At 39.4% G+C, this 24601-nt stretch overlaps 1 protein-coding gene across 5 annotated transcripts in view; it reads left to right on the plus strand.

The window, feature by feature from the left end:
- Positions 1 to 24601, plus strand: part of LOC150087350 (uncharacterized) — a 592205-nt gene that overhangs the window by 329157 nt on the left and 238447 nt on the right. For 4 of the 5 annotated variants that reach the window (XM_090372014.1, XM_090372013.1, XM_090372010.1 and 1 more), the window contains one exon: positions 21689 to 21777. The exons of the other annotated variant lie outside the window; for it this stretch is intronic. In XM_090372014.1, coding sequence (XP_090228140.1) covers positions 21746 to 21777 — 32 coding nt within the window. In that variant the 5' untranslated portion in view covers positions 21689 to 21745. The remainder of the gene's footprint in view (positions 1 to 21688; positions 21778 to 24601) is intronic. 5 annotated transcript variants of the gene reach the window in all.

The raw sequence follows: 24601 nt of genomic DNA on the forward strand, positions 1-24601 counted from the left end.
GATGTGGTCACAAAGCAACTGGTGCAGGGAATATCATATATTTGGATCTTAGAAAGGCTTTGATACTGTTGCACATGGAAGACTGCTGCACAAATTGGAGCAGTGCGTAGAATTGGAGGCAAATTGCAGCTATGGACAAAGAGATGGGTGAGTGGGAGAAGAGAGAGAGTGGTAATCAATGGACACTGCTGTTCGTGGACTTATGTTATTAGTGGAGTCCCTCAGGGTTCAGTGTTGGGTCCATTGCTGTTTTCTGTATTTATAAATGATATTGATGGTGGTACAAAGGCTTAATGTCCAAGTTTGCAGACTATACGAAGATTGTCAGCGTTGTTAATGACACCAATCACAGCATGCTGCTGCAACAGGATCTAGAAAAGTTGAGCAGATGGGCTGAGAGGTGACAAATGAAGTTTAACATCGACAAATGTAAAGTACTACATATGGGAAGCAGTAACCCCAGAATATCGTACCAACTCTGTGGTACTACACTGACAGTGGACGAGAATGAAAAGGACTTGGGGGTAATTGTGCATGCAGATAGTCTGCAAGAGTAGCTCATGGTGTCTTGTCAATGATATACAGGAATTTTTCTGGCAGGGATAAGGAGGTGACTATCCCCTTGTATAAGGCAATGGTCAGGCAACACCTTGAGTACTGTATACAGGTCTGGAGGCCTAATTTTAAGAAGGATTTTTTTTTTTTTTTTTTTTTAGTAGTTGTTGGCGCATAGGCTTCTGTGGCCATAATGCACCTCCCAAAGTTTTTGTAGTACTTTGATCCAAGCCCGAGGCGGGAATCGAACCCGCGACCTTTGGGTTGCCAGGGAGCCACTTTACTCACCCGGCTAGCCCGGTCGGCTATTTTAAGAAGGATGTAGAGCTGTTGGAACGAGTACAGAGAAGGGAAACAAGATTAGTGAATTGAACGAAGGGTTGCTCTTACGATGAAAGGCTTAAGTTTTGCAGATTAGTGTCTGGAGACTAGGCACCTGCGAGGTGTATAAAGCCTTTAAATGGTTTGAGCATTCTCAATGGTCATGGAATTCTTCCTCTTGCTCAGAATAATCACCTGAAAGGGCATAAATTCAAATTGAGGAAAGACAGTTGTAGGATAGATGTGCGGAAATTTGCTTTTAGCCAGCGGCTAGTTGATTGGTGGAACAGACTGCCATCTTTTGTTGTGGAAGTTGATAGCCTAAATAAATTTAAGGCTGAGCTGGACAGGTATTTGGAACGAATGGAGGGGTGAAATCCGATTTTTTTTTTTTTGCTGATGCTGCATAAGCTTGCTTTCTTTCATTGTGTGCCTCTACTAATGCTAATAATAATAACTAGGGGGGCTTTGCTCGCCAACCGCGTATTTTCTACGTAAAATGCAGAGGTATGACGGAGGAAGTCAAATCTTTTCTACGTAAAAGACACACCTGTCGAAACGCACTGATCGGTATCTAATTAGGAAATGACCTATGCAATTATTTACCTGTGCATTTGTAGTGATACAAGTTCCCCGCCCACTTCTACTACGTGACCCGCACCCTCTTCTCCCATTGGCTACCCCCCTCACCACCACCATTCTCAAGGGGGAATAAATATCACTATGTAATTATTTACCTTTGTTTACATAGGTCACTTAGGAAAAGGCCTTCTGCTTCGGGTTCCATAATGTATGGGGAATATTCTTTGTTGCATCCGAAAGAGCAGTACTGAAATATTTACAATATACTAAACTATTTACACATTTACAGACTATATCGGATCCCTTCATCAGCTGACATTACAATGGAACATGTTATGATGCCAGTCGTGGTCATGTATTAGACAGTGAAGCACGTGCACCAGGCTGGCCAACGTTATTGAGGCAGTTGTCTTTCAGTGGACGACAATGTAATTATTTAATTGTGCATTTGTAGTGACGTAATTGTCTCACCCTCTTCTCCCATTGGCTCGAATAGGTGATGTAATTGCCTTGCCCTGTTCTCCTATTGGCTGGAATAAATATCATTAGGAGGAAAACATTTTTTAAAGTATAGATAGATAATGCAGTATTGAGCATTAAAACGTTTCGAATCATATTCCTAGTGGTGTAGCCTTTTATTTTTTGTCTTCATATTTCTAGAAAAAATTTAATTTAGCTGTCATTTAATAACTTAAAAATTCATTATTTTAATGATTAGTAATGACTATTCGTTGTCACTGCGAGCTTATCTACTTAATAGAGACTTATTTTTGACAACGAACTGTTTATCTTCCGCGTGCTTAAATTTAGCACTATAATAATTCAATTCTACTACGACTTCAGTAGCTGAACGAAGTTTACAGTTTCCGAGATAGTAAGCTGTTTCCAGCCGTTGCGCAATAATGGACATTGGATAATTGTCACTTGATTCCTTGTCACACGAGAAGTGGCCTTTGGCTAGTGACGCTGAAATTACAGTCGCTGCTATCTTAGAAAAAATATCCGGAAGGAAATACAAGTACGTGGCGAAATCAAGCTCAGCTACTAGAATTCTTCACTCCAAGTCTCAAAGTGGTTGTTGGCGATATTTATTCACATGCAGCAAACAAACAAGTTCAGTGTTTAGTTTTCTACTTATAGTTTAAATTCAAATTTAGTGTTATAAGACTGAGAACTATAACATAAAGGGGTACTCGTATTTTAATGACATCAATATTGTATATATTCAGTTCAGTTTTTCGTATTATATGCAGTGTTTGAAGTAAAGGCAGGTTTAAACTAACTCTGTTTTGCAGCTTATCGAACAGTTGGGTGTTAATAATATAAGTCGAAATTTGCTTAGACCAAATGACAGAGGATGATTCTTAGTGATAGAAATCGGTCTTAGTATTACAGATGTTAGATACACAAAGATCCATGATGTTCTAACTTACTTGAGCAGTGTTTGAATCTTATCAGAAGTCTTGGTAATTTTTGTTGTTGTTGTTTTTTTTTTTTTTTTTTTTTGTCTAATTCCACTAAGTCATTCTCAGGCTGTAAATAGACTCATCTTTCTCCCTTACGGAAAATTATAACACTGGCACTTTGACGGCATTTCTTGCGAGGAAGGAAAGAAGAATCCAAACTTCAACCCTTGTCTGATTGTCTTGTCTATCTCCGTGCATGACACAAGAAACTTTTGTGGGCTGTTTTCAATGTGGCAGAGTTAGTCGGTCTCAGACTTGGACAGCAAGGTCCCCTCCCCACGAAACTTGGGTTTTTCGTCCAGAAAAACAGGCGAATCGACTATAGAACGCACGCAATTTATGGATAGAATACACGCTTGTAAGTTCGAGACTTGGATGTTCCTAATAAGACAGTATTTTCATGCATGACGACAACAACCAAATCAGTAGTTAGCAGGAGACCTCGCGTTGCGAATATTTGCGTAATTATAAGTACTTCTCCACCGAATTGTAAGAATATAAATTTTTTTCGGGAGAAAAAATTGATTTTCAATGTGTTGCTAGTCTACTGCGTCAAACTTCTTTCAGATTTCACTGCTTAATGCAAGGTTCTTGACTTGTGTTGTCCAGCCAGCATAACTTACAAAGCAAAATAGGCTGTGTTTCGTATAATAGTCGCAATCTATCTGTGATTGTAGATTAATAGTAGAAGTATTGGGCTCTGGGATAATTTAGAATGAAGAGCATTTCCAAAGGAGGTCCTCAGAAGTTCTAGGGACTTCTTGCGATCAAGATTCGAAATTGTGCCTGCTTTCATAGGATGGGGTTAAGCGATTAGACAAATAGTAGCTTCGAAAAACTGTCATTATATGATAAGTCCATGTGTTGGATAATATGTACATATTAATGCATCAATACATATTAAAATTCATTGGATGAAAAAAAAAAATCAATCTTTAGTATCACCATGTTTTTTTTTTTTTTTTTTTTATCTGAAATTTACCTGAAAGTTGAAAAGGAATTCGAATGCAAAGATGTATTATGTCTAATGATATAATTCCAAAGCAGATAGTTTAGAGAATTAGATTTAATAATAATAATCAAGAAAAATATTCGTAGAAAACTAGTGAAAAATACTCGTAGTTTGAAATTTTGAATATAATTTGAAAAATAAAAGAAAAAAATATTCGTAGAAAGGTAGTGCAGAGAAACAGCTTTTACAGTGCAGATACCAGTGGAAAATCTTCCAAGACAAATCTTTGCCGATGTCAGTCTTAAGCGAAATAACTATACGCATAGTGAACTTATTATTTTGATTATGAGAAAGCACTGTTTTCGAACGGAACTGATCACCCATCGGCTTTCAGTTGTTGTTGTTGTTATTTGGTTTTTAGGAGCATTAGCAACTAAGGCCATATTGCTCCAGTGCGGTGGTCATTCCCTGACCTTTCCGCATGCTCCGTATTTGGTGGTGACGGGCTCGAACCCCCGGTCTAATCAAGAAGCGTGTGCTACGCACTGCAGGCTTTCAGTTGTTTGGAAGATAGACTTTTTCAAAAATTTTCACTTCAAAAGCTTTAAGAAGCTGTATAGGTTATTACTACATTAACATTAGGGACCACACTTGAGTTTGAATTTGTGATCCATCACCCTTGAAGAACACCTGTCGTCGCTGGATTCGTTTCGGAGAAACTTGGGGGCTCCTGTGAAGGAAGAGACCGGGATGGCGATGGTTGAATAGCCAATCTTTCTTTCTTTGCTTCTTGTATATGATGGTTCGGACTGGTCTGCTACTGAGCTGCGTATTCCTTAGTAGTTAATGAAAGGATGCTACATTCCATTACTGTATGGACTTGTATATGGGTCGCGTTACATTTCCTGAGCAGTGCTATTCTTGATTACGGCTTCAAAATTGTTATGTGATGGGCACATCAGCTGCATATGTTGTTATTGTTACAAAGCACTTAGGTTATCCTGATTGTGATTTTATATAATGAATGCAAAGTCGACTTTCTGCGGTGAGGTGAAACATTTAAATATTTCCTCGTGTGAAAGACATACTGTAAACAAGATCAGCAGACTCATGATCAGCTTTAGTGCGAAATACACCGATGAGCCAAAATATTATGACCAGCGAGTCGTTATGCAAATCGAAGCAACTGCAGAACTTCGGCGCGTGCGCGAGTTGGGACACGGGGTATAAAAAACACCTGATACTGAGCTCCGTTAATCAGTGTTACTCTTCTTCAGATGGGAAAGGCAGCGGACTTAAGCGAGTTTGACAAAGGCCAAATTGTAATGGCCAGACGACTGGGTCAGAGCATATCCGAAACGGCACGGGTGGTGGGACGCTCACGGTCAGCCGTTGTTAGTACCTACCGAAAGTTGTCCGAGGAGGGGGAACCCATGAACCTCGGCGAGGTGTTGGACGACCACGGCTCATCGATGCTCGAGGTGAGCGAAGGCTCTCCCGGATGGTACGTGGCAACAGAAGGGCGACTGTGGCGCAACTAGTCGGTAATTGGAATGCTGGTGACGGGAGTAATGTGTCACAACACACAGAGTACATCGAACTCTGCTGAAAATGGGACTGTGTTGCCTCAGGCCACTCCGAGTGCCCATGCTAAGCACGGTTCACCGGCCAGAGCGCCTACAATGGGCACGCGAACATCGAAACTGGACCTTGAGTGATTGGAAGAAGGTCGTCTGATCGATGACTCACGTTTCTTGTTGCACCATGTGGACGGCCGCGTACGTGTGCGTCGTTTATCCGAGGAATGATTAACGGTTATTACATTGAGGCAGTTTTTCAACAAAAATCCTCTACCAATCGCGAGGTTTTCACGATTAGAATGCTAGCGGCAGTGGATACTACACTTACGCAGACTCGACCCTGGTAGAAAGAAACTCCCCTTTTCATAGTCGAACAACGTTCTAAAATATGTTCCTAACATATTATGTATCGACACTGCGATTGTTATCTTTACTAACAATAACGAATGGAATATTAGTGAAAGAGTAGCTAATAGCTACTCTTAATTAACCGATTATATTATTCAGGAAGTGACCACATTGATTTAACTGATTGTACCATGCGCATTATACTAAAGGACCCACTAAGAACGCCAGCCCTGGGTCTCCAAGAACCTGATTTTGATACTGCATGCAGTATTCAAAGGAAAAGATCAAAGCTTTAATTACAGGAATGGAGGCTAGGACGGACTCAGGTGGGTATTTTTTGTATCAAATAGCAGTTGGATGCTATTTGATACTATATGAGGGATAAAAATGACAGACGGCTAAAGCTCACTCATTGGGCCTTCTCTTTCATAGCGTTGGTACGGCTTTGGAAACCAAGTGAGTGACTTTGAGCCGCCTTTTTTTTTTTTTTTTTTTTTTGTTTTCATGCTTTAAAGCATTATGGGAAGTGTTTAAGGGACTTATTCTGGAGGCTACAACCACATTCGTTCCAGAAGCTGCAAAAGAAAGATGCCAAAATGGTTGACAAGAGAGCCGCAAGATTTAATCGAGCGAAATAAAAAATTAAAAAAAAAGTCATTGCACGGTTACGGGCTATCGTATGGTACTGATAGCCTCTAACTGCGCAATGCAGTCATACAATAACTATAAGCAAATATGTAATAAAACCACTAATGGGATAAGAGCTGCAAAAGCTGAGTATGAAAAGAGAGCTGAGAATGGGAGAAAATTAGCAGGCTATGTTTCAAGATGAAAGCGATGGTATGATCAACAATACAGCTGAAATGGCATCTGAGTTGAACACGTATCTTGCAGTTATCTTTACTGTTGAAACCACATTAGTGAACCAGAATCATTGTAAAATAGGTGACACGTTGTTAATAGAGAAGCGTCTATTTGAAAAGCTACTGAGGCTGAGAGAATGCAAAGACTCTGGGGTGAATGGTACAATATACTGTATATACAGTATATTGTTGTTGTTTGGTTTTTAGGAGCATTAGCAACTAAGGCCATATTGCTCCGGAAATATGCGGTGATCATTCCCTGACCTTTCCGCATCGTCCGTATTTGGTGGTGACGGGCTCGAACCCCGGTCTAATCAAGAAGCGTGTGCTACGCACTGTAATGTTAATGAGATCATCATTACATTCGGGGATTACTTCTTTATACTGGAGAAGGGCCAGTGTCTCCCCAATTCATAAAGGAGTAGCTGAAGAAGTGATGGCCAATTATACACCTTGACTTTGAGTTTTACATTTTAAGGAGTAGCTGAAGAAGTGAAACCCAATTATACACCTTGACTTTGAGTTTTACATTTTAAGGAGTAGCTGAAGAAGTGATGGCCAATTTTACACCTTGACTTTGAGTTTTACACATCTTGAGTTTGACTTTTGTGATTGGTAAGATTATGGAATCTGTAGTTACCGACCCAGTATAGGATCATCTCGACAAGAATATATCCTGAATGGGTCTCATCATGATTTTGTGAAGGGGAGATCTTGCCTTACTAATCTGATAAATTATTATGACAAGATAACTTTAATTTAAACCACTATTATTTAACTTTTTAAAGAGCAACACGTTCCGGAACCTGTACCGGTTCTTTGATCACATGCACAACTCCACTTGGTCGTCGGAACGTCCAGGTAAGCAAGAGAAGGGAAACGACGTGATAAGAGAACGATTAACTTCCCCCCCCCCCTCCCCGATTGGTCAGTAAGAAAGACCGAATAACCAATTCTACCCGCTAAAGCAGTGGTTTTCAACCGGGGTGCCGCAACAACGTTCCCATGGTGCCACGTAATTTGGGTTTAAGTTACTTAAAAAAAAATATATATATATAATTTTTTTTAAATTTATATATTTATTTCCTTATAAAAGGTACATCCTTATTATTGTGTTCGATAAAACACAATGATAGTATTTACCAACTGATCATTCTATTTACAATTCCAAAAAAAAAAAAAAAAAAAAAATACAAAAAGCTTCACATTATGAAAGATAACAGTTTCATTACATACAATATTACGTTACGGTTAACTTTTGTTGTATATACAGTATATAGCATAACTATCTAACTATATCATATAACATATATTTTTTTCAGTCTCTCTGCGCACACACACACACACACACACACACACACACACACACACACACACACACACACACACACACACACACACACACAGAGGGAGAATCGGATCTAACAGGCTGAAAATTGAATAGAGGTGCCACAAAATAAAATAAATTAACTTATCAAAAAAAAAAAAAAAAAGTCGAAAACCACTGCTCTAAAGAGTTATCTTGTATTTAATTACATGGATTTTAAATCTCATGAAAAAAACGAAATATTTTATTACTAATTTATAATAATAAAGATGTATCCATTTTTCTTTGATAAAATTCCTTTCACCCCTATAATTATATGGACTATCTAAATCTCTCTCTCTCTCTCTCTCTCTCTCTCTCTCTCTCTCTCTCTCTCTCTCTCTCTCTCTCTCTCTCCCCACCCATCATATGCTTGGTCCCAGTTGATAAGGGTTCAGAAAAAGTAGACATTTTGACCTGTGCAAGATTATTAACGAAGCCTCAATGATTTTAAGTGTAGAATCCACTATTGTGTAAAGGCTGCCCTGCTGGTCTGTCAACAAATTTTATAACAGACTTTACGCCATGATTTTCTAAGTGATGGTTTTTTGATTATACAGACAAATTAAGATCACCGAGAAAAGGATATTTCATGTTAAATCGTTCCGCTGACCTGTCTTGGAAACTAAGATGCCACCGAACAGGCATACCGACTGAAGGCTATACGCAGATACAGACAATGTGTGGACACCTTATAACTGGTTGCGTAGGCACTTTTTTTTTTTTTTTTTATGAGAACCCCAAACACGAAAGGTATCAAAACCTATAGTACTTAGTACCGTGCATGGGTTGAAGGAGAAGTATGGGGAGATGGGGATGCCGGAAACTTTGCTCTAGAGACTAAACATGGGTTTCACTTAATGCACACAATAACAAAAACTTATTTGGGTTGCGTTGTTTAATAACAAAAAGAACTCAGAATAACAAAACAACTTATTTGGAATGGGTTGCTTAGAATTTGAAGCAGCTAAGGTGAGCATATTATGTCTGTATGGGGGTTTCCTGTTTTATGGGATGAAAAACAAAACCAGTTTCCGGAAAGGGGGGGGAGTTATTCGTAGGTAGGTAATAAAATTATCCTCGATTATGGGGGGGGAAAGTTTATAAAAATTGTGCGTGCCTTGACGGGGGAGGTGACATTCTCGACTTCCACTGACCACGGGAATTAACCCTATATTTTTCCAACGTGTACAATGCAAAAAAGACCTGTATTTGAGTCCCGGCTAAATAGGAGCTCTGTGCAATCATGGTCGATTTAGTGCGCCCCGGGCGAGAATTGCGTGATTTTTTCCTCCCAAAAAGTCGTGTTCTTTAGCTAGCAATCAGCCAGTTCAACCGTCAAATCAAATATATACAATTTATATACAATAAATTGAACACTTATGGCCTTAGTTGCTTTAGCACAAAAAAAAAAAAAAAAAAAAAATGAAACATAGACACTATCTGCTGTGGTGACCATCTTCGTGGAATAGTTACATGTTTTATTTTCGAAATGTCAGTTTGGAATCGAATCCTTTGGAGTGATGAACGATGGTATTAACAAGAATTGATACACTGTGTGTGGATATCATATCTGCAGTATTTGGCTTTCTTCGATCAATAATCTAAATCTGCCGATTTAATTTCACCATATCGATTTGCAGTTAAGTGTTGGGACGATTTTGCGGTATTATACTTCTGTCATAACTCGTTTACACTCGTTAAAGAACGTAACTCGCCTGATATATCATGTTAAGGAATTATGGTTCCTGGAACAGAAGGGCCAGGGATTTCCCCTTTCATATATACGCCGATGAGCCAAAACATTATTATCACTTACTTAATATGATGTTGGTCCTCCGCGTGCAGCCAAAACATTTGTTACCCGACGAGGCATGGATGCTACAAGATTTCTAAATGTGTCTTGTTGCATCTGGTACCAAAACGTAACCAGCTCCTTTAACTCCTGTAAGGTCCGTAGTTGAGATGCCGCAGATCGGAGTTGCTGTTTCAACGCAAACCACAGTTGCTCGATGGAATTGATATCCTGGGAATTTGGAGGCCAGGGCAATACCTGAAAGTCTTCCTCGTGTTCCGCGAACCAGTCTCGAACAATCCGGGCGGTGTAGCATGGCTCATTATCCTGCTGAAAGGCTGCACCTCCAGAGGGGAAGACCGTTGCCACGAAAGGGTGTACCTAGTCAGCAGTGATGTTTAGGTAAAGTGTATTTAGTGTCAAGCGGCACCAGGGGTTCCCCCCATCTTCGCGTAGCTTTCGTTGTGGGTGTACCAGTTCGCTCGAAATGCCAGAGATTTAGAAGTGTATGGATATTGCACATGTGTAGTGTCGTATACCGTTGTTCTTCTGGTAATTTAACCTCTGGACCTCTGCTGAGGCCCAACCTTGCCCCACTTTTTCCCCGTGGCGACAGACCAGAAACCTAGTATTAGATTTACTCTGGCAGGTCCCGTCGATTAATTTTCTGAGATTTCGGCGGCTAGGACCTTTTAAAAAAAAAAAAGAAAAAAAAAAAAGAGGCATTGATGTAGGGGTTTTGTCGCTTGAATTTGGAAGTCCGAAATATGGGCGAGAGGTAATTTTGACATGTTTAAATTTTTTGGTGCATGGGTTTTCGCTAGCATAAAGATAGAGTGGGGAAGTGACTGAAGACTGCGGGTAAAAGATAGAAATATGGGGCCGATAGGGTAGGTAGCCCCAGATATCAGTGGGGCATGCTCATGCCTCACCAGAGAGAGGAAACTTGGAGGTGGCGGGAAGGGGGAACGGGAGATCCCCCCCCCCCCATGAAGTAAGATTTAAAGGTGAAGGGGCTGGGTTCCCTCTTCAGGTCGCCAAATGGCTGTCGGCAGCTAAGCTAAGCTTGGTCTCGTCATTATTTTCAGTTTTCACTCATGGGGAAAGTCCGACCATGTATTTCCTTTCAGCACTCTGGATCAGGAGTCCAGTAGTGAAGTTTAACATGGGAGGTGGACCCGTCCGGGTCTAATAGTCACACCCAAGTGCCTTCCAGTTTGCGTTGTTGGTAGGTGTTGTATGTGGGATTCATCCCATTTTCTTGGATTGGGTTGTTGGTAGGTGTTGTTGTATGTGGGATTCATCCCATTTTCTTGGATTTGCAGGCAGGAAGCTTGACTTGTCCTATATTTGTGAGCCGTTTCTTTTGTCAGTTTGTGATTGCAATCAGGGTTCTTCTTCTAGCGAAGAGTTCCCAAGCAAAAGTGGCAAAGGCCAGGTACTCCTCTCCTGTGTCCAAAATATGGTGTTCCTGACTATATGGGATGTAAGTCACTCTGGTTATCAGTATTCCTCGCAGGTCGTCGTACCGTGTACACTGATGCATAAGGTGTATCCAACTTTCTCTTTCCCTGCAGCAACAGAATGAGTTTTGAAGTATTTCAATTGTGGTAAGTTTGTCGTTGAAGGGACCATGCCCCATGAGCAAGTAGGTGTTGTGTATGTGGAACGGAGTCCTGGGTTGAACCAGGGTAGTAATTTTGGATATACCCTGTTGATTGTGGGGATGAATTTTCTTGTGACATCCCCATTTGTTGTGGTAATCCATCGATTTTGCCATTCCCGTTTTAGGTGGTTCATGAGGTGAGTTTTTTCTGTCATCATGTGGTTCTTCTGTTCTGCAGTATATCCCAGAAGGCGATGGTGATTTTCCACTTGAGGTAGTAGTGGAGCCCATGTCTGATGATCTCCAGATCCAACGGGAGAGTCCCCGCCAGCACTTGGAGTGCCTGAGTGCTGACCGTGCTACATGCTTTCATTATTATGAGGATTGAGTCAATTATTCTTTATTTGCGGCAATCCTAGTCCTGTGATACCAGACAGCGGCCGCATACATGACCGCAGGGATGAACATGGTTTTGTAATATAGTGAGAGCGTTTGGTTTTTTTATTCCCAGTCCTTGTGCATGATTTGCACGATCATTGCAGAATATCTGCTGATTTTGTTCTGAAGTCGTTGTAGATGGGGTGGAAATTGAGGTATCTCATTTCAGCATCTAATTTGATTGCAGTTCCGTTTAATTTTATTTGTGGTGGCCTCCTGTGATCCAGGGGAACTTTCAGCAGGAGCGACGTGGTTTTGTCTGAAGCTATTTGGAGGTAGTTGCCTTCAGCCCACCTTTGCAGGATGGTCAGGGCATTATTAGCATGTGGCTTGAGTCATCCACAACCAGCAAGACAAGAACTTCATACCCAAGACCACAAAGGCTTGGGTATGAAGTTCCCCAAGGTCAGTACGCAGGAGTTCATCCAGGACAATATTCCATAGTAGGGGACCTAAAATGGGCATACTCTGTAGACTCTTCTTGTGATTCTCTGGTATGGTTCTACGACTTCAATTTTTCAATCTGAGAGGTATGTCTTTATATTATTGTATAGGTTAGCTGGGATCGGGGCACAGCGAAGCCTTGCCAGACACTCGGCCACCAAAGGGAGTTGAATGCCCAACAAAGTCTACGCCGATGATGTGGAAGTACTTGTTTTGACAGTCATTTCCCAATATCAGGAGGCACCTCATGGCATCAACAGCCGTATTGGTTTTCTGCAACCAGATTGCCACCAAGTAGCGTTGTCGTATTCTGCTATGCAAGAGTATTTCGTAGAGCTTGCTTAAGACCGTTAAGAGGGCCATGGGTTGGTATGGTTTGTTTGGTTTTTAGGAGCATTAGCAACTAAGGCCATATTGCTCCAGGATATGTGGTGGTCATTCCCTGACCTTTCCGCATCCTCCGTATTTGGTGGTGACAGGCTCGAACCCCGGGCTAATCAAGAAGTGTGTGCTATGCACTGCTGCTCCTTCCCACCTGGCTACGGAGGCGCCAGTTGGTATGGTGTTGGTGGTTCTGGCTTCTTACTCGGTATTTTTTAGTATCAATTTTATGTTTGCTGTTCTCCAATCCTTGAGGAAGTACCCTAGTTTTAGGCATTGATTGTACAAGTGTAGCAAGAGCTTTGGTTGGAGCCAAGCTACTTGCTTAATAATCTCGGGCTCTAGCATGTCCTTCCCCGGACATTTTTTATTTCTTATCAGCTCTGCTGCTCCTTGCAGCTCATTCAACGTGAACGACTGTTCTTGGGTTTCAGTTTCATAGTCTTCATTTTGCCAACAGATCCTCTGCCGGTTTTCAGTGAGTGGCAGTGCCATTTGTTTGAATTCAGTGCCTAGAATGTTATTAATTGACTGTTCCCACATTGTTGTCATTAGGCCTTGTGGGGTTTTGGTAGTAGTGAGAACATCTTCCCTGGGGAGTTTGTAGGTGGCAACTTTATATACCACCCTCAGGTGTTTTCGTTTCCTGAGGTCGAAACTAGCTGCTCCCAGACTTTCTTTTTACTTTTCTTAATCAGATTTGTGTAACAGTTTCTTGCTGCTTTATACCACTGTCTCATCTCTTCCACTTCGTTTGCTGCCCAAGTTTTGCCAGTGCACTGGAATTCCTTTCTTCTTTTAGCAGTTTCTTTTTTAGTGCTTGTATCTCTCGGCTGTACCATGGCACTGCGCCGGGGAGGGGGTTTTTCTGCCTGATTGCTGCTCCAGCTACATTCGTTATCATCTCAGTAACGTTCCGTTGTAAGGCATCTGGGTCAGTTTCGTTTTCCATTTACTGTTATTTGCTTCTTACAGTGGAGTCTAAGAAGTTTGCAAAGGCTTCTCAATCTCATTTTTTGAGGGCGTACCTGTTTTCAATTTTTCTGACAATCAGAGTCATGATCAAGTGTTCTTGAGGTTTTGAACGAGATGACCTGATGGTCAGATGTAGTCCATGAGTTTTCAACCGTCTGGTCAATGATGTGTATAGCCATGTTGGTGGTGGCGACTGATACATCCCTTGTCATCTCCTATATGGTGTTGCAGAAAGTTGGCAATTGGTTCTGCAGGTTTAAGATTGTGAGTCTTGTACCAGCTATGTAGTTCTCAAGATCTTCTCAGTTGTGTGTTCCTCTTCTGCCCTGCGTGGGGCTATGCCATGCAGGCGAGCGACAGGCCACATCGGCTACAATTATTATTTTCTGATTCGGGAGAGTTTCAGCGAGAGCTGTAGGTAACTTGTGGTGAAGGTGGGACACTACATAGAATGAGCCAATTGGGGAAAGCCGCCTCCGTAGCCAGGTGGGAAGGAGCAGCAGTGCGCAGCACACGCTTCTTGATTAGACCGGGGTTTGAGCCCATCACCACCAAATACGGAGGATGCGGAAAGGTCAGGGAATGACCACTGCATATCCTGGAGCAATATGGCCTTAGTTGCTAATGCTCCTAAAAACCAAATAACAATAATAATAACAATTGGGGAAATTATGTGTGCACAGGCCGCCCATAGTGTGCAGTATTTACTTATTTTTATAGCTGTTATATTAGAAAATAATAGCGAAAGCTTAAAAAGTATTGTGGAACAAAACTGTGGCCCAAGGTGTTTCGTTGTCTGCTTGGATCAGGGGTAACCTCACACTTGCCTGGCAAGGGTGTATGGCTCCTGGATCAGGAGGATATCTGCACCTTCTTCATCTGCCCTGACATGGAGCTGCTCGGCTACTGCTCTGTCTCGCTGTGCATTCTGTTGGCAAACTGACCTCTGAGGTGCTGTACATTTGAGCTCGTATTACCATAGTTACTCTTTGCCTTATTGTATAATGAACATTTCAGGTCCCTGAGTGAATGCAAAGCTATAAGAATGGTTTGATTCCGTTCTTATAGCTTTGCAGTTTGCATATACTGGGTTTTGGCTTTTATTTGAGCAATTGTTGTATTTGTGACCTTTTCCAGAGAGGTGGCCACAGGTGGCTTCTGTCTGGTTGCAGGTATGGATGGTGTGGCCAAACCTGCAATGCCCAAAGCATTTCGGCTCTATCACGTGCTTACTAAATCGAGTCTGGCACGATGATTCCTTACACCCCTTTCATCTCCAAAGGGTTCAGTTACTGCTCCCCCAAGATCATCTTGCACCTGTGGCTTTTGCACAGTGGTTTCTCCAAGAATTGTTCAAGACTTGAATTTTCCAGCCTATGTTTTGTTCACGGATGAGGCTTATTTCACTCGGGAACACTTATTCAATCAGCACAATGCTCATGTGTGGGCTCATGACAACCCACATTGTGTGCACCCCCATGCAGCACAACATCGCTTTGCAATAAATGTGTGGGCAGGTATGGTCGGTAACTGCTTAGTTGGCCCATACCTGTTACCATCCCGCATGAACTCCGCTAAATATTGGATCTTTCTTGAACAAGTTTTACCAGGGTTACTTGACGATGTTCCAGCAAATGTGAGACGCAACATTTGGTTTCAGCATGACGGGGTGCCTGCCCATTATGGAAGGTGTGTTCGTGACCATTTGAACAGGCGTTTTGGGCGTTGATGGATTGGCCGTGGTGGACCCATTGTCTGGCCCCCACGCTCACCTGATTTATCGAACCTTGATTTCTTTCTGTGGAGAGCCCTCCAATCTATCGTGTATGAATCGCCTGTGGAGAGGAAATGGATCTCGTGGCGAGACTCGTCTGTGCTACTGCTACTGTCAAAGAAACTCCAGGTGTGTTCGACCGTGTCCACCAATCCATGCTGCGTCGGTGTCACGCATGCATCACATCTCATGGTGGAACCTTCGAGCATCTGTTGTAACATCATGAAATGCATTCATAAAATAAATAAATTTTCTGTTTATACTCCGGGACGACCAAACGGTCAGAGGAGTTCACAAGATAGACAGAATACAAGAAACAGCACCATATTCAGCAGTCACGGGCTTGAACCCCGGTCACTCAAGGCATGTATACTTATGCACCCACGCGCCTGACCACTAGGCTAAGGTTGCCATCTCGTTACTCCACTGTTAATATTATGTCAAATAAACGTTTGCCACTAATTACTGTCTTGTGTCATTTCTGCTTCTTGTGCCTCTGCTACTACTTTCCTGTGATGTTTCCAGTTATGGGTTCCTATGCGATTCACATTCCTTTAGATGTTACCTATCTCTCCTAAATGTTTGTACCAATATTTTTGAGACACCCTGTATACACACTTTTACTTTTTACTATGTTAATAATTTGTATCTGTTTTTGGCTGTTTAATGGGATGCCTAGTGGGGGAGTGGTTACAAAATGTATGCTGTTTGCGTGGATTTTGAAGCAGTTCAGAAACATAAACAGCAAAGGTATGTTTTAACTCTAAATACAGTATTATTTTTTATTTCTGTTTTCTGTGCTTATTATCCTTTCTATAGATTTTTAACAAAATTTTTATTATTATTAATTTCATCATTAGAATTGGTATATTATACCGGATTAAAACACTACTTGCTGAAATACTACCATTAAGCTCTTCTATAGACACAAGCCAGCGTTGATCCCAGGGTTAGCATTGTAAGAGAATTGTCCACTTTGCTTATCACATGTTACAAATAAGATGTAGAGAATGTCCCAAATCATTGGACAACGGGACATTGATTCTTAGTTTCAAAAGGTACCATTCTAGAATGATTACATTTTGAACTGATCGATTCAATTTGTTCTGATGCAGATTTTACAATTGATCTTTCTTTTAATTATTTTAATAATATTAATTATTTATTTTAATTAATAAACAATTTTTGACCTATATGTCAAACAAAAATTGTTTATTACCTGTACACTTTCCGATTTGGTATCATTACCACATTTCTGCAATTTTTCAGTGATAGCTGTTTTGTCATTGATCGATTGCACCAGTCTATAGTTTCTTAGACATTTTTGCAGCATAACAGATGACGCGACAGGATAGTTTTCACAAAAAGTGTGAACTACAAGACAGGGTGGTAATCTAACGTTAAATTTATTGGTGAATAATTTATAATCAATTGAGCAGGAATATGAAAGTAGCTATGCTTGTTTGCGATATTGACAGCCTTTTTATTAGTTACAAGGTAAATTTTACTTAATTATTAAAATGTTTAAACTTATTAAAATAAACTGATTTATTTGCATGCATAAATAGCACGTAGATTTTTGCATTGTGCTGCTCTTCTTACTAGTTATGATAATCCATGCACAGATTTTGTTTTTTTGAGTAATCAACGTTCCTTACCTTCTCCTCATGCAGTTGTATAAAATAAGATTAATTAATAAATGTGGCACCTGGTACGCCTACAGATAGGACCAAGCTCAGGGACGATGCATACCATCAGGTCCGTTGGAACAGGAGTGTTACATTCTGGGGAATTAAAAAAAAAAAAAAAAAAAGATAAACTCTTTTAACAGTAATTATTAAACATCATTAATATGCTTTAGCATATATGTGTAAAACGTCTGTTGCCTTTAACCTGTCCGTCTGCCCGAATGTTATAACTCAACTCATAATGAATGGATTTTTTAATAAAATTTTATATTTGGCTCTTTTAGAAAAAAATATCGAGCCATCCTGAATTTCATTAAAATCGGACAAATAAAGATCCGACAATTATTATTTTCATTCCTCCCAGTGGAGAGATTTTCTAGAAATGTTATATTCAATACCGTTGGGATGATTTGTCAGACCTCCCAGATTTCATTAAAATCGGACTAACAGAAATCCGGCAGTGAATATTTCTTCTCCCATCGGAGCAATATGGCCTTAGTTGCTAATGCTCCTAAAAACCAAAAACAACAACAACAACATTTCTTCTCCCCCCCCATATATTAGCTGAAGCACTTTTTAGAAGAATAAGAGAAATTTACCTCAATATGATATGTAGAACACTTCCGCATGATACTCTCCAGAAATTAAAATGAATAAAAGATTAATGCAAAATGATTAAAGCAAACAAAACCAATTGAACACAATTCAAAAATTAACTAAAATTCAAAAGACAATTTAAAAAAATTAATTAAAATCTGTTAAAATTAAACATAAATTTTGAAAAACGATTTTCCTTCCTGAAGCAGACAATGCTTTTCGACCATATGTTGAAGAGCTGGATAATATGTTTGTTGCTGTGCACAACATAGTGGATGCGCTGAAACGAAATGCTTTCTGCTCGTGCATAAAAGTATTATTATCTCTCTATACATTAAAAAGGGTTTCCTCCTAGTGATATTTATTCACGCCAATGGGAGAAGAGAGCGAGGCAATTACGCCGCTACAAATGCAATTAATTATTGCCAACTGCCTCCATAATGTTCACCAACCTCATGCTTCATAGTCTAACATTTGATGTTTCATTGTAACATGTTTTTATATATTAATGAATATTGTATATTTGTAAATAGTTTAGTATTTTATAAAAATTGTAAATATTTCAGTTAAATATTTTAGTCCTCATTCGGATGCAACAATATTCCTCATGCATTATGGAGCCTGAAGCAAAACGCTTTTGGCAAAAATCTATTATTTGGGTACCACTCGTCTCTGCGCAGTGGGTGTGGTTGTAGAACAGAGTGATTGTGCGGTCCAGTTCTGGGATTCTGTGATTAATTTGAATGCATTTTGTTTCTGATGGTTTTGTGTCATCGAGGAGGGGGTTTAGCTTAGGTAGGGTGTTTATCCCCCCATTCCACTGTTTTAAAATCAGAAAACGAGTTCCCGATTTTAAAACAGTGGAAAGTGGGGGAGTAAACACCTTAGGCATGTCAACCTAGGACGAAAGGGGCAGGGCTAAACAGTGAATGGCACCTGCCAGTCTGCCTTCTTCCTGACTTTTAGTCAAAGTATGGAGTGATACCCAAGATATGAATTTTTACCAGGCCTTTTCCTGAGTGACCTATGTGAACAATTACATAGTGATATTTATACAATCTGGAGAATGCCACGCACTACAAATGCACAGGTAAATAATTACATAGGTCATTTCCTGATTAGATATCGATAAGTGCGTTTCAACAGGTGTGTCTTTTATGTAGAAAAGCATGCATGGGTGGTTGCGAGCAAAGGGAGCAGAGGCAGAGCCCTCTAGTTGTTATTATTTTAATAAATAAAATCTTTATCTGAAATGTAATGCATTTTAGTCCCATTATTAAATAGCATAACTTGTGCCATTGTTATTGTATAGCACAGGCAACTTCACATATATGGAACCTTAGCTTATATGTTAACTTAGATTAATTCCCCTGGTTATCAGGATTAATTGTGTCTACCAAAACCTTTATTTAAATTAAATTTATTATTATTATTATTAGCCATATGGTGCAAGGAAGCCTGAGGCTTATGTTGCACCAGCTAAAAAAATTCCTGAGTTACCCTGAGAGAGAGAGAGAGAGAGAGAGAAGTAGAAAGGAATCACCAAGAAAGAGGAGAATGGTGATATCCAGCTCAGGACCCTGGGTGTGACAAGCCCATACTCACCAGATGTGAGCCCCTGGAGTGTCTGTTTCTGTTCTTTTGGGCACGTTGGCATATGCGTATGAAGAAATAATAATTGCCAGAAATCTGGCAATTCTTATTTCTTCATACATATCACATAAAATACCCATATACTATATATTGTAGCTGAAGCATTGGATATTATAACGCCTTGTGCTGATTTAAGAAATGAATGAGCAATATGGCAGATTCACAGAAAATAAGTTCTCAGTTTTAACACTGCAGATTTAAAAGTTATTGCTTTTGGAAAAGCTTCTTGCTGTTTGCTTATTATATTAACCACAAGAGAAACTTGAAATATTTCACTGTTCAGTTGATATAGTGTTGTATTTTAATTTTTATTAAAATTCACTTGAAGATAAGTAAAAAAGATTACCAAAATGTTGACTGCATGTGACAGATCTGAGGCATGTGTTGCTATTGACTCTTTTCCTTTGCCAGATTGCTGAACAGCCCCATGTGATCTATAGCAACCATACCAAACCAGCCGTCGGGCCCTCGGCGCCTCCGTAGCCAGGTGGGGAGGAGCAGCAGTGCATAGCACACGCTTCTTGATTAGACCGGGGTTCGAGCCCGTCACCACTGAATGCGGAAAGGTCAGGGAATGACCACCGCATATCCCGGAGCAATATGGCCTTAGTTGCTAATGCTCCTAAAAACCAAATAACAAACAACTAACACAACCGTCGGGCCTCCTGACTCCCTCCGTGGTGGTGGACCTGGTGGTGTGATAGTTACGCCGCTGCCCTTCACGTACAGTGACAATATAAGTCCATGTAGCATAAGGCTTTTGCTATAAACCTGCTTACCTGAAGCTGCAGTAATTTTATTTACTGCAGCTTCTTGCATCTCACATATGGATATTTCCATCACAGGTTGTTTGGGTTGCCTACCTGCCCATTAGTGACATCCTAAAATGGATTGAAACTCAATGCTTGGGTTGAGTTTCAAAGCCTTTAAATAAAAAGGGTTTTAAATAATAATATAATAATAAATAGTGGCAAACACTTTAAGTAAAACAAAACAGCAGTATACTTCTCCATAGGGAGTGTGTTTTATTTAGAATACTGTAATGCCAAGGCAACTTGTGGATTAGCTTCCGCAATATGATATTAACGAAGTGCAATATAGTTTGCACTAAGCAGCAAACTTAATTATTGACATTTAACACATTAATTAAAGTGTATTGATTAATAATCGTATTATTTGTGTTATTTTATTTGCACTCCCATTAAATTTTGTTCTGGATATGAACATTATCATAATTAAATTTTATTTTTATTTTTTTCATTTTTATAATGGAAAATTGCAGTACACTTTCTTCGTTATCATAAGTTCTGTTATAAGAATCAATTTTGAATGCCTTCATGATATTTTTCTAAAACAAATTTTTGGAGGTCACTACTACCATAAAACAATAAAAACAATTTACACTTTCTGGTTTATTGGGCTTTTCTGTTAGTGCAATTTATTATAAACGGATAGTAAACTTGATCTTGTGGTAAGTAGTTACCACATAATTATATGTGTATGTAATGCAGAATATTTTATATGTACAAATATTTGAATATTAAATATTTTGACCAACATTTGCGTATCTTTTCACTACTGCTTATTATTGATTAGGAAATATCCTATGGCATCGACCACAACTCACAAATACATATGTTACCTTACAGGAATGTGGCGCTCGCTTAGTGCAGATTCACGTAGTGCTCTATTTTTCTGGAACGAATTATCAGCGTTAAACGGGGGTCACCTGTATTTACTTCTGTTAATTAATTAATTCGAGTATTTTAATTTTCCTTGTCGAAATTTCTGTTTTTTCTTATTGCTGCGATTTTGTAATCTCTGCCTTCTATTTAAATAACTTTTAAAGGAAATATTTCACTCACCTTTAGAGTATGTACATATTGTTTTTTTGGGCTCAATGGATTGGTATTTATTAGTCTCCCACCTTTTCTACAAATTGCGTAATATAAAAATGTTGTTTCCTTTTGAACAAATTATATGATTTCTCAGGCTGAATCTTTTAAGATAAAGCACCCTTATATCATATGTCATGATGTTCTTTGTGTTATGTATTTGTTTCAGGCATCAGTTCTCTTTTCTATACTTCTGTCTGTATTTGTTTAAATTTCTTTCCAGAAGTTGAATTAGGTGGTTCTTTTTCCTTTTCAATAGGATAGATTTTTTTGAATTCGTGTACAGTTTGATAAATAAGCCTTTCATATGCACATTTCTTTGAATTATAAAATGTTATTACTTTTGAAAGATTCATTTTGTGATATATATATTTTCCCTCTCTCTCTCTCTCTTTCTTTTTTTCGGTAGGGAGTGACCGTATACAGGGCAGGGAAGGAGCTGCGGAACTATCGTTTGTATTGAAAGATGTCATTTGTCCTATATGGAAATTTCACAAGGTATGAATTTAAAAAGCTTATATTCTTGTATTAATAATGTAGTTTCAATTCTCACTGAGTGTTGTTAAAAATATTCATATCATGGCTGTCTAAAGCAAACAGAACAACTGTTTAATAAATATTCAGTCGAAAATCCGAAGCACAAGATAGATATTCAACTTCGGTATTTATTCGTGCTGACATTGTGTGTGTGTGTTATTTGGTTTTTAGGAACATTAGCAACTAAGGCCATATTACTCTGGGGATATGCGGTGGTCATTCTTTGCCTTTTCAGCATCCTCTGTATTTGGTGGTCATGGGCTCGAACCCCGGTCTAATCAAGAAGCATGTGCTACGCACTGCTGCTCCTGCCCACTGGCTACGGAGGCACCTGTGTGTGTGTGTGTGTGTGTGTGTGTGTGTGTGTGTGTGTGTGTGTGTGTGTGTGTGTGTGTGTGTGTGTGTGTGTGTGTGTGTGTCACTGCAGTCATTAGATCATAAAAAAGAGTTCTAAGTTCAAAACAAGTTTCTCAGTGAAAATATGCATATACAGAGCAGCCAGAATGTCTTATTACCTTCGTAGAAATGATTATCTTTTGCATATTAAAATGAGAGTCACCGAATGAGGTGCGGAACAGGCAACAATTCAGAAAAGAAGTCCTCCAAAACAGGCACTTCTGCAATGGAGATGATCTCTTTGCAGCAGCAGCAGCATAAAAGATAATCCTAGAACTGGAAGGTCATCGGCCAGAGATCAGCAGTGTGAATTCATCTAATAACTATTAGAACTATTAGACGAATTCATACTCTGTTGCCATGTCACCAAAGAAGTTGACTCGTAAACAATCCATGGAACTTGGAATACCTTGTTCAAGAATACAAAAAGTATATGAAGTTCGACCTAAACTTCCACCCATATCTCCTATTGTATATTCAGGAGTTAAATTTTGTGAACCACAGGCGATGGGATGCCCATGCAAGGATGAATAGCCTAGTAGACACAATACCGAAAATGCGGTAAAGTCATCTTCAATTTGATTCAGCATTTCACACATTCATTACTCAATGTGCGATATACTGGACCAGAATACAACAACCACCCAGTTGTGCTCTGGTCTAAGGCATATCCTTCCATTTCGTGGAGGGATTGGAACATAATCCTCCACATACCGTGATATTGGCTGAACAGATAAAGAGATGTTTCTTTAATGATTCAGTTGATAAGCGCAGATATTTTGGCATGCTGCAAAAACTGGTTCTGTTCTTGCCATAGCTGGAAAACCTTGGTATTCAAGACTCAATCACTGTTAAGTAAACCTTACCTTAGCAAAGTTTACCTGTAGTTTTGGATTGATCATGGGTTACCCATGTGGCTTGCTCTAGTCGACTGGCCACCTCAAAGCCAGACCGGTCAACATGTGATAATTTCCTGTGGAGTTTCATAAAGGAAACTGTTTTGCAGAAAAGCAATGTAACCACTCATGGCCTTGAACGAGCAGTGAAATTTGCTTTTGGTTCTCATAAATACTCCGGATAATCTCTTCTGAAGAACAACTTGAAAACATGTGAAATTTGTTTAAAAAAACTGGCTAGCACATAGTGTTGATAATGAGCTTGTAGGTCTAAAAATGGGAGTAGCAAGTATATTCCTTGTCATCTCAATTTGTGTGCTGAAAAGTTGCTGAATTTCTTCTTGTGAAAGTGAATGACTATTTGGTGGACATTTACCATTGAGAAAGAAGTGCTAAAAGAAAATATGATATATTTAAATAGTTTAAATTAGTGCACCATTGAAGTGTAATATGCAGACGTGCTTAAAAAGAGATTTTGAGGCATGTATGTACGTGTTGGCTGCCTTTGGGTAAACATTTAATAAGACTGGAAGAACAGTGACAGCCTCTGACAGGTCTATTTAACCTATCACCAGTAGTGCAAAGAATTCTTATTATATAGGCACTGGGGTCACTTTGAACCCATGTGTATGTTTGAAAATTCAGTGAAAAATAATTCAAATTGTGCAGTGTTTTGATGCCTCATTTATTTTCAATTTTTTCTGGACATAACTGTGAAAAATCCTTGTTTTTTATATTAAAAACATTTTTAAATTTTGAAATTAAAATTTCCTCTAGACTTGTTGGTGAGCAAAATGTAAATTGAAAAACCCACTCACTTCAGCGAACATGTTTAGTTGGATGCTACCCTATCACAAGAGTGGCATTGTGTGAAGTGTGTGCACATCAACAGTTTTATTCCAGATGGTGTTATTGTGTCATAAAGTCAGAGAGCATTACGAATTGGAGGAAAGTGCGTATCAGTAAAGCCAGCATGTTATCAGTAATTGTACATGACATGTCACTCAACATGTGCATGTAATTAGGTTTAACTTAATTCTTGTATTTTTCCTAATTATACAATAATTAACAGGGATTTTTTTGGAATTTTCAGTGGGAAAATAAAATAAGACACTATTAGGAGTTTTAACTGTGTAGACAGAGTAGATGAAAAGCATGTCTGGGATCACAATGAACTCATGTGCCTGACTTGGTTAAGATTAGATCTGGAGGCTGTAGATAAATGCATTGCCGAAAGCTATAAGAATATCAGAGAGTATCAGAATACTCTCCATATATTAAAAAAAAAAAAGAAAAAAAAAAGCAGTTTATAATTAATTGGTAAACCTTGATTGACCAGTTACCTCTTCCTTTCTATATTTTGATATTTTGGGAAACATGAATCGTCGTCACCATCTGTGAGAAAATTGAAGAGGACAACATATAAAATGGTTGATAGTCAGAGAGAAAACTCCCTTAATTGATGAAACACACACACACGCGCGCGCGCGCGC

This window comes from Mastigoproctus giganteus, chromosome 4 (genome assembly GCF_048544385.1).
Source record: "Mastigoproctus giganteus isolate SK-2022 chromosome 4, ASM4854438v1, whole genome shotgun sequence".
NCBI classification, from domain to species: Eukaryota; Metazoa; Arthropoda; class Arachnida; order Uropygi; family Thelyphonidae; genus Mastigoproctus; species Mastigoproctus giganteus.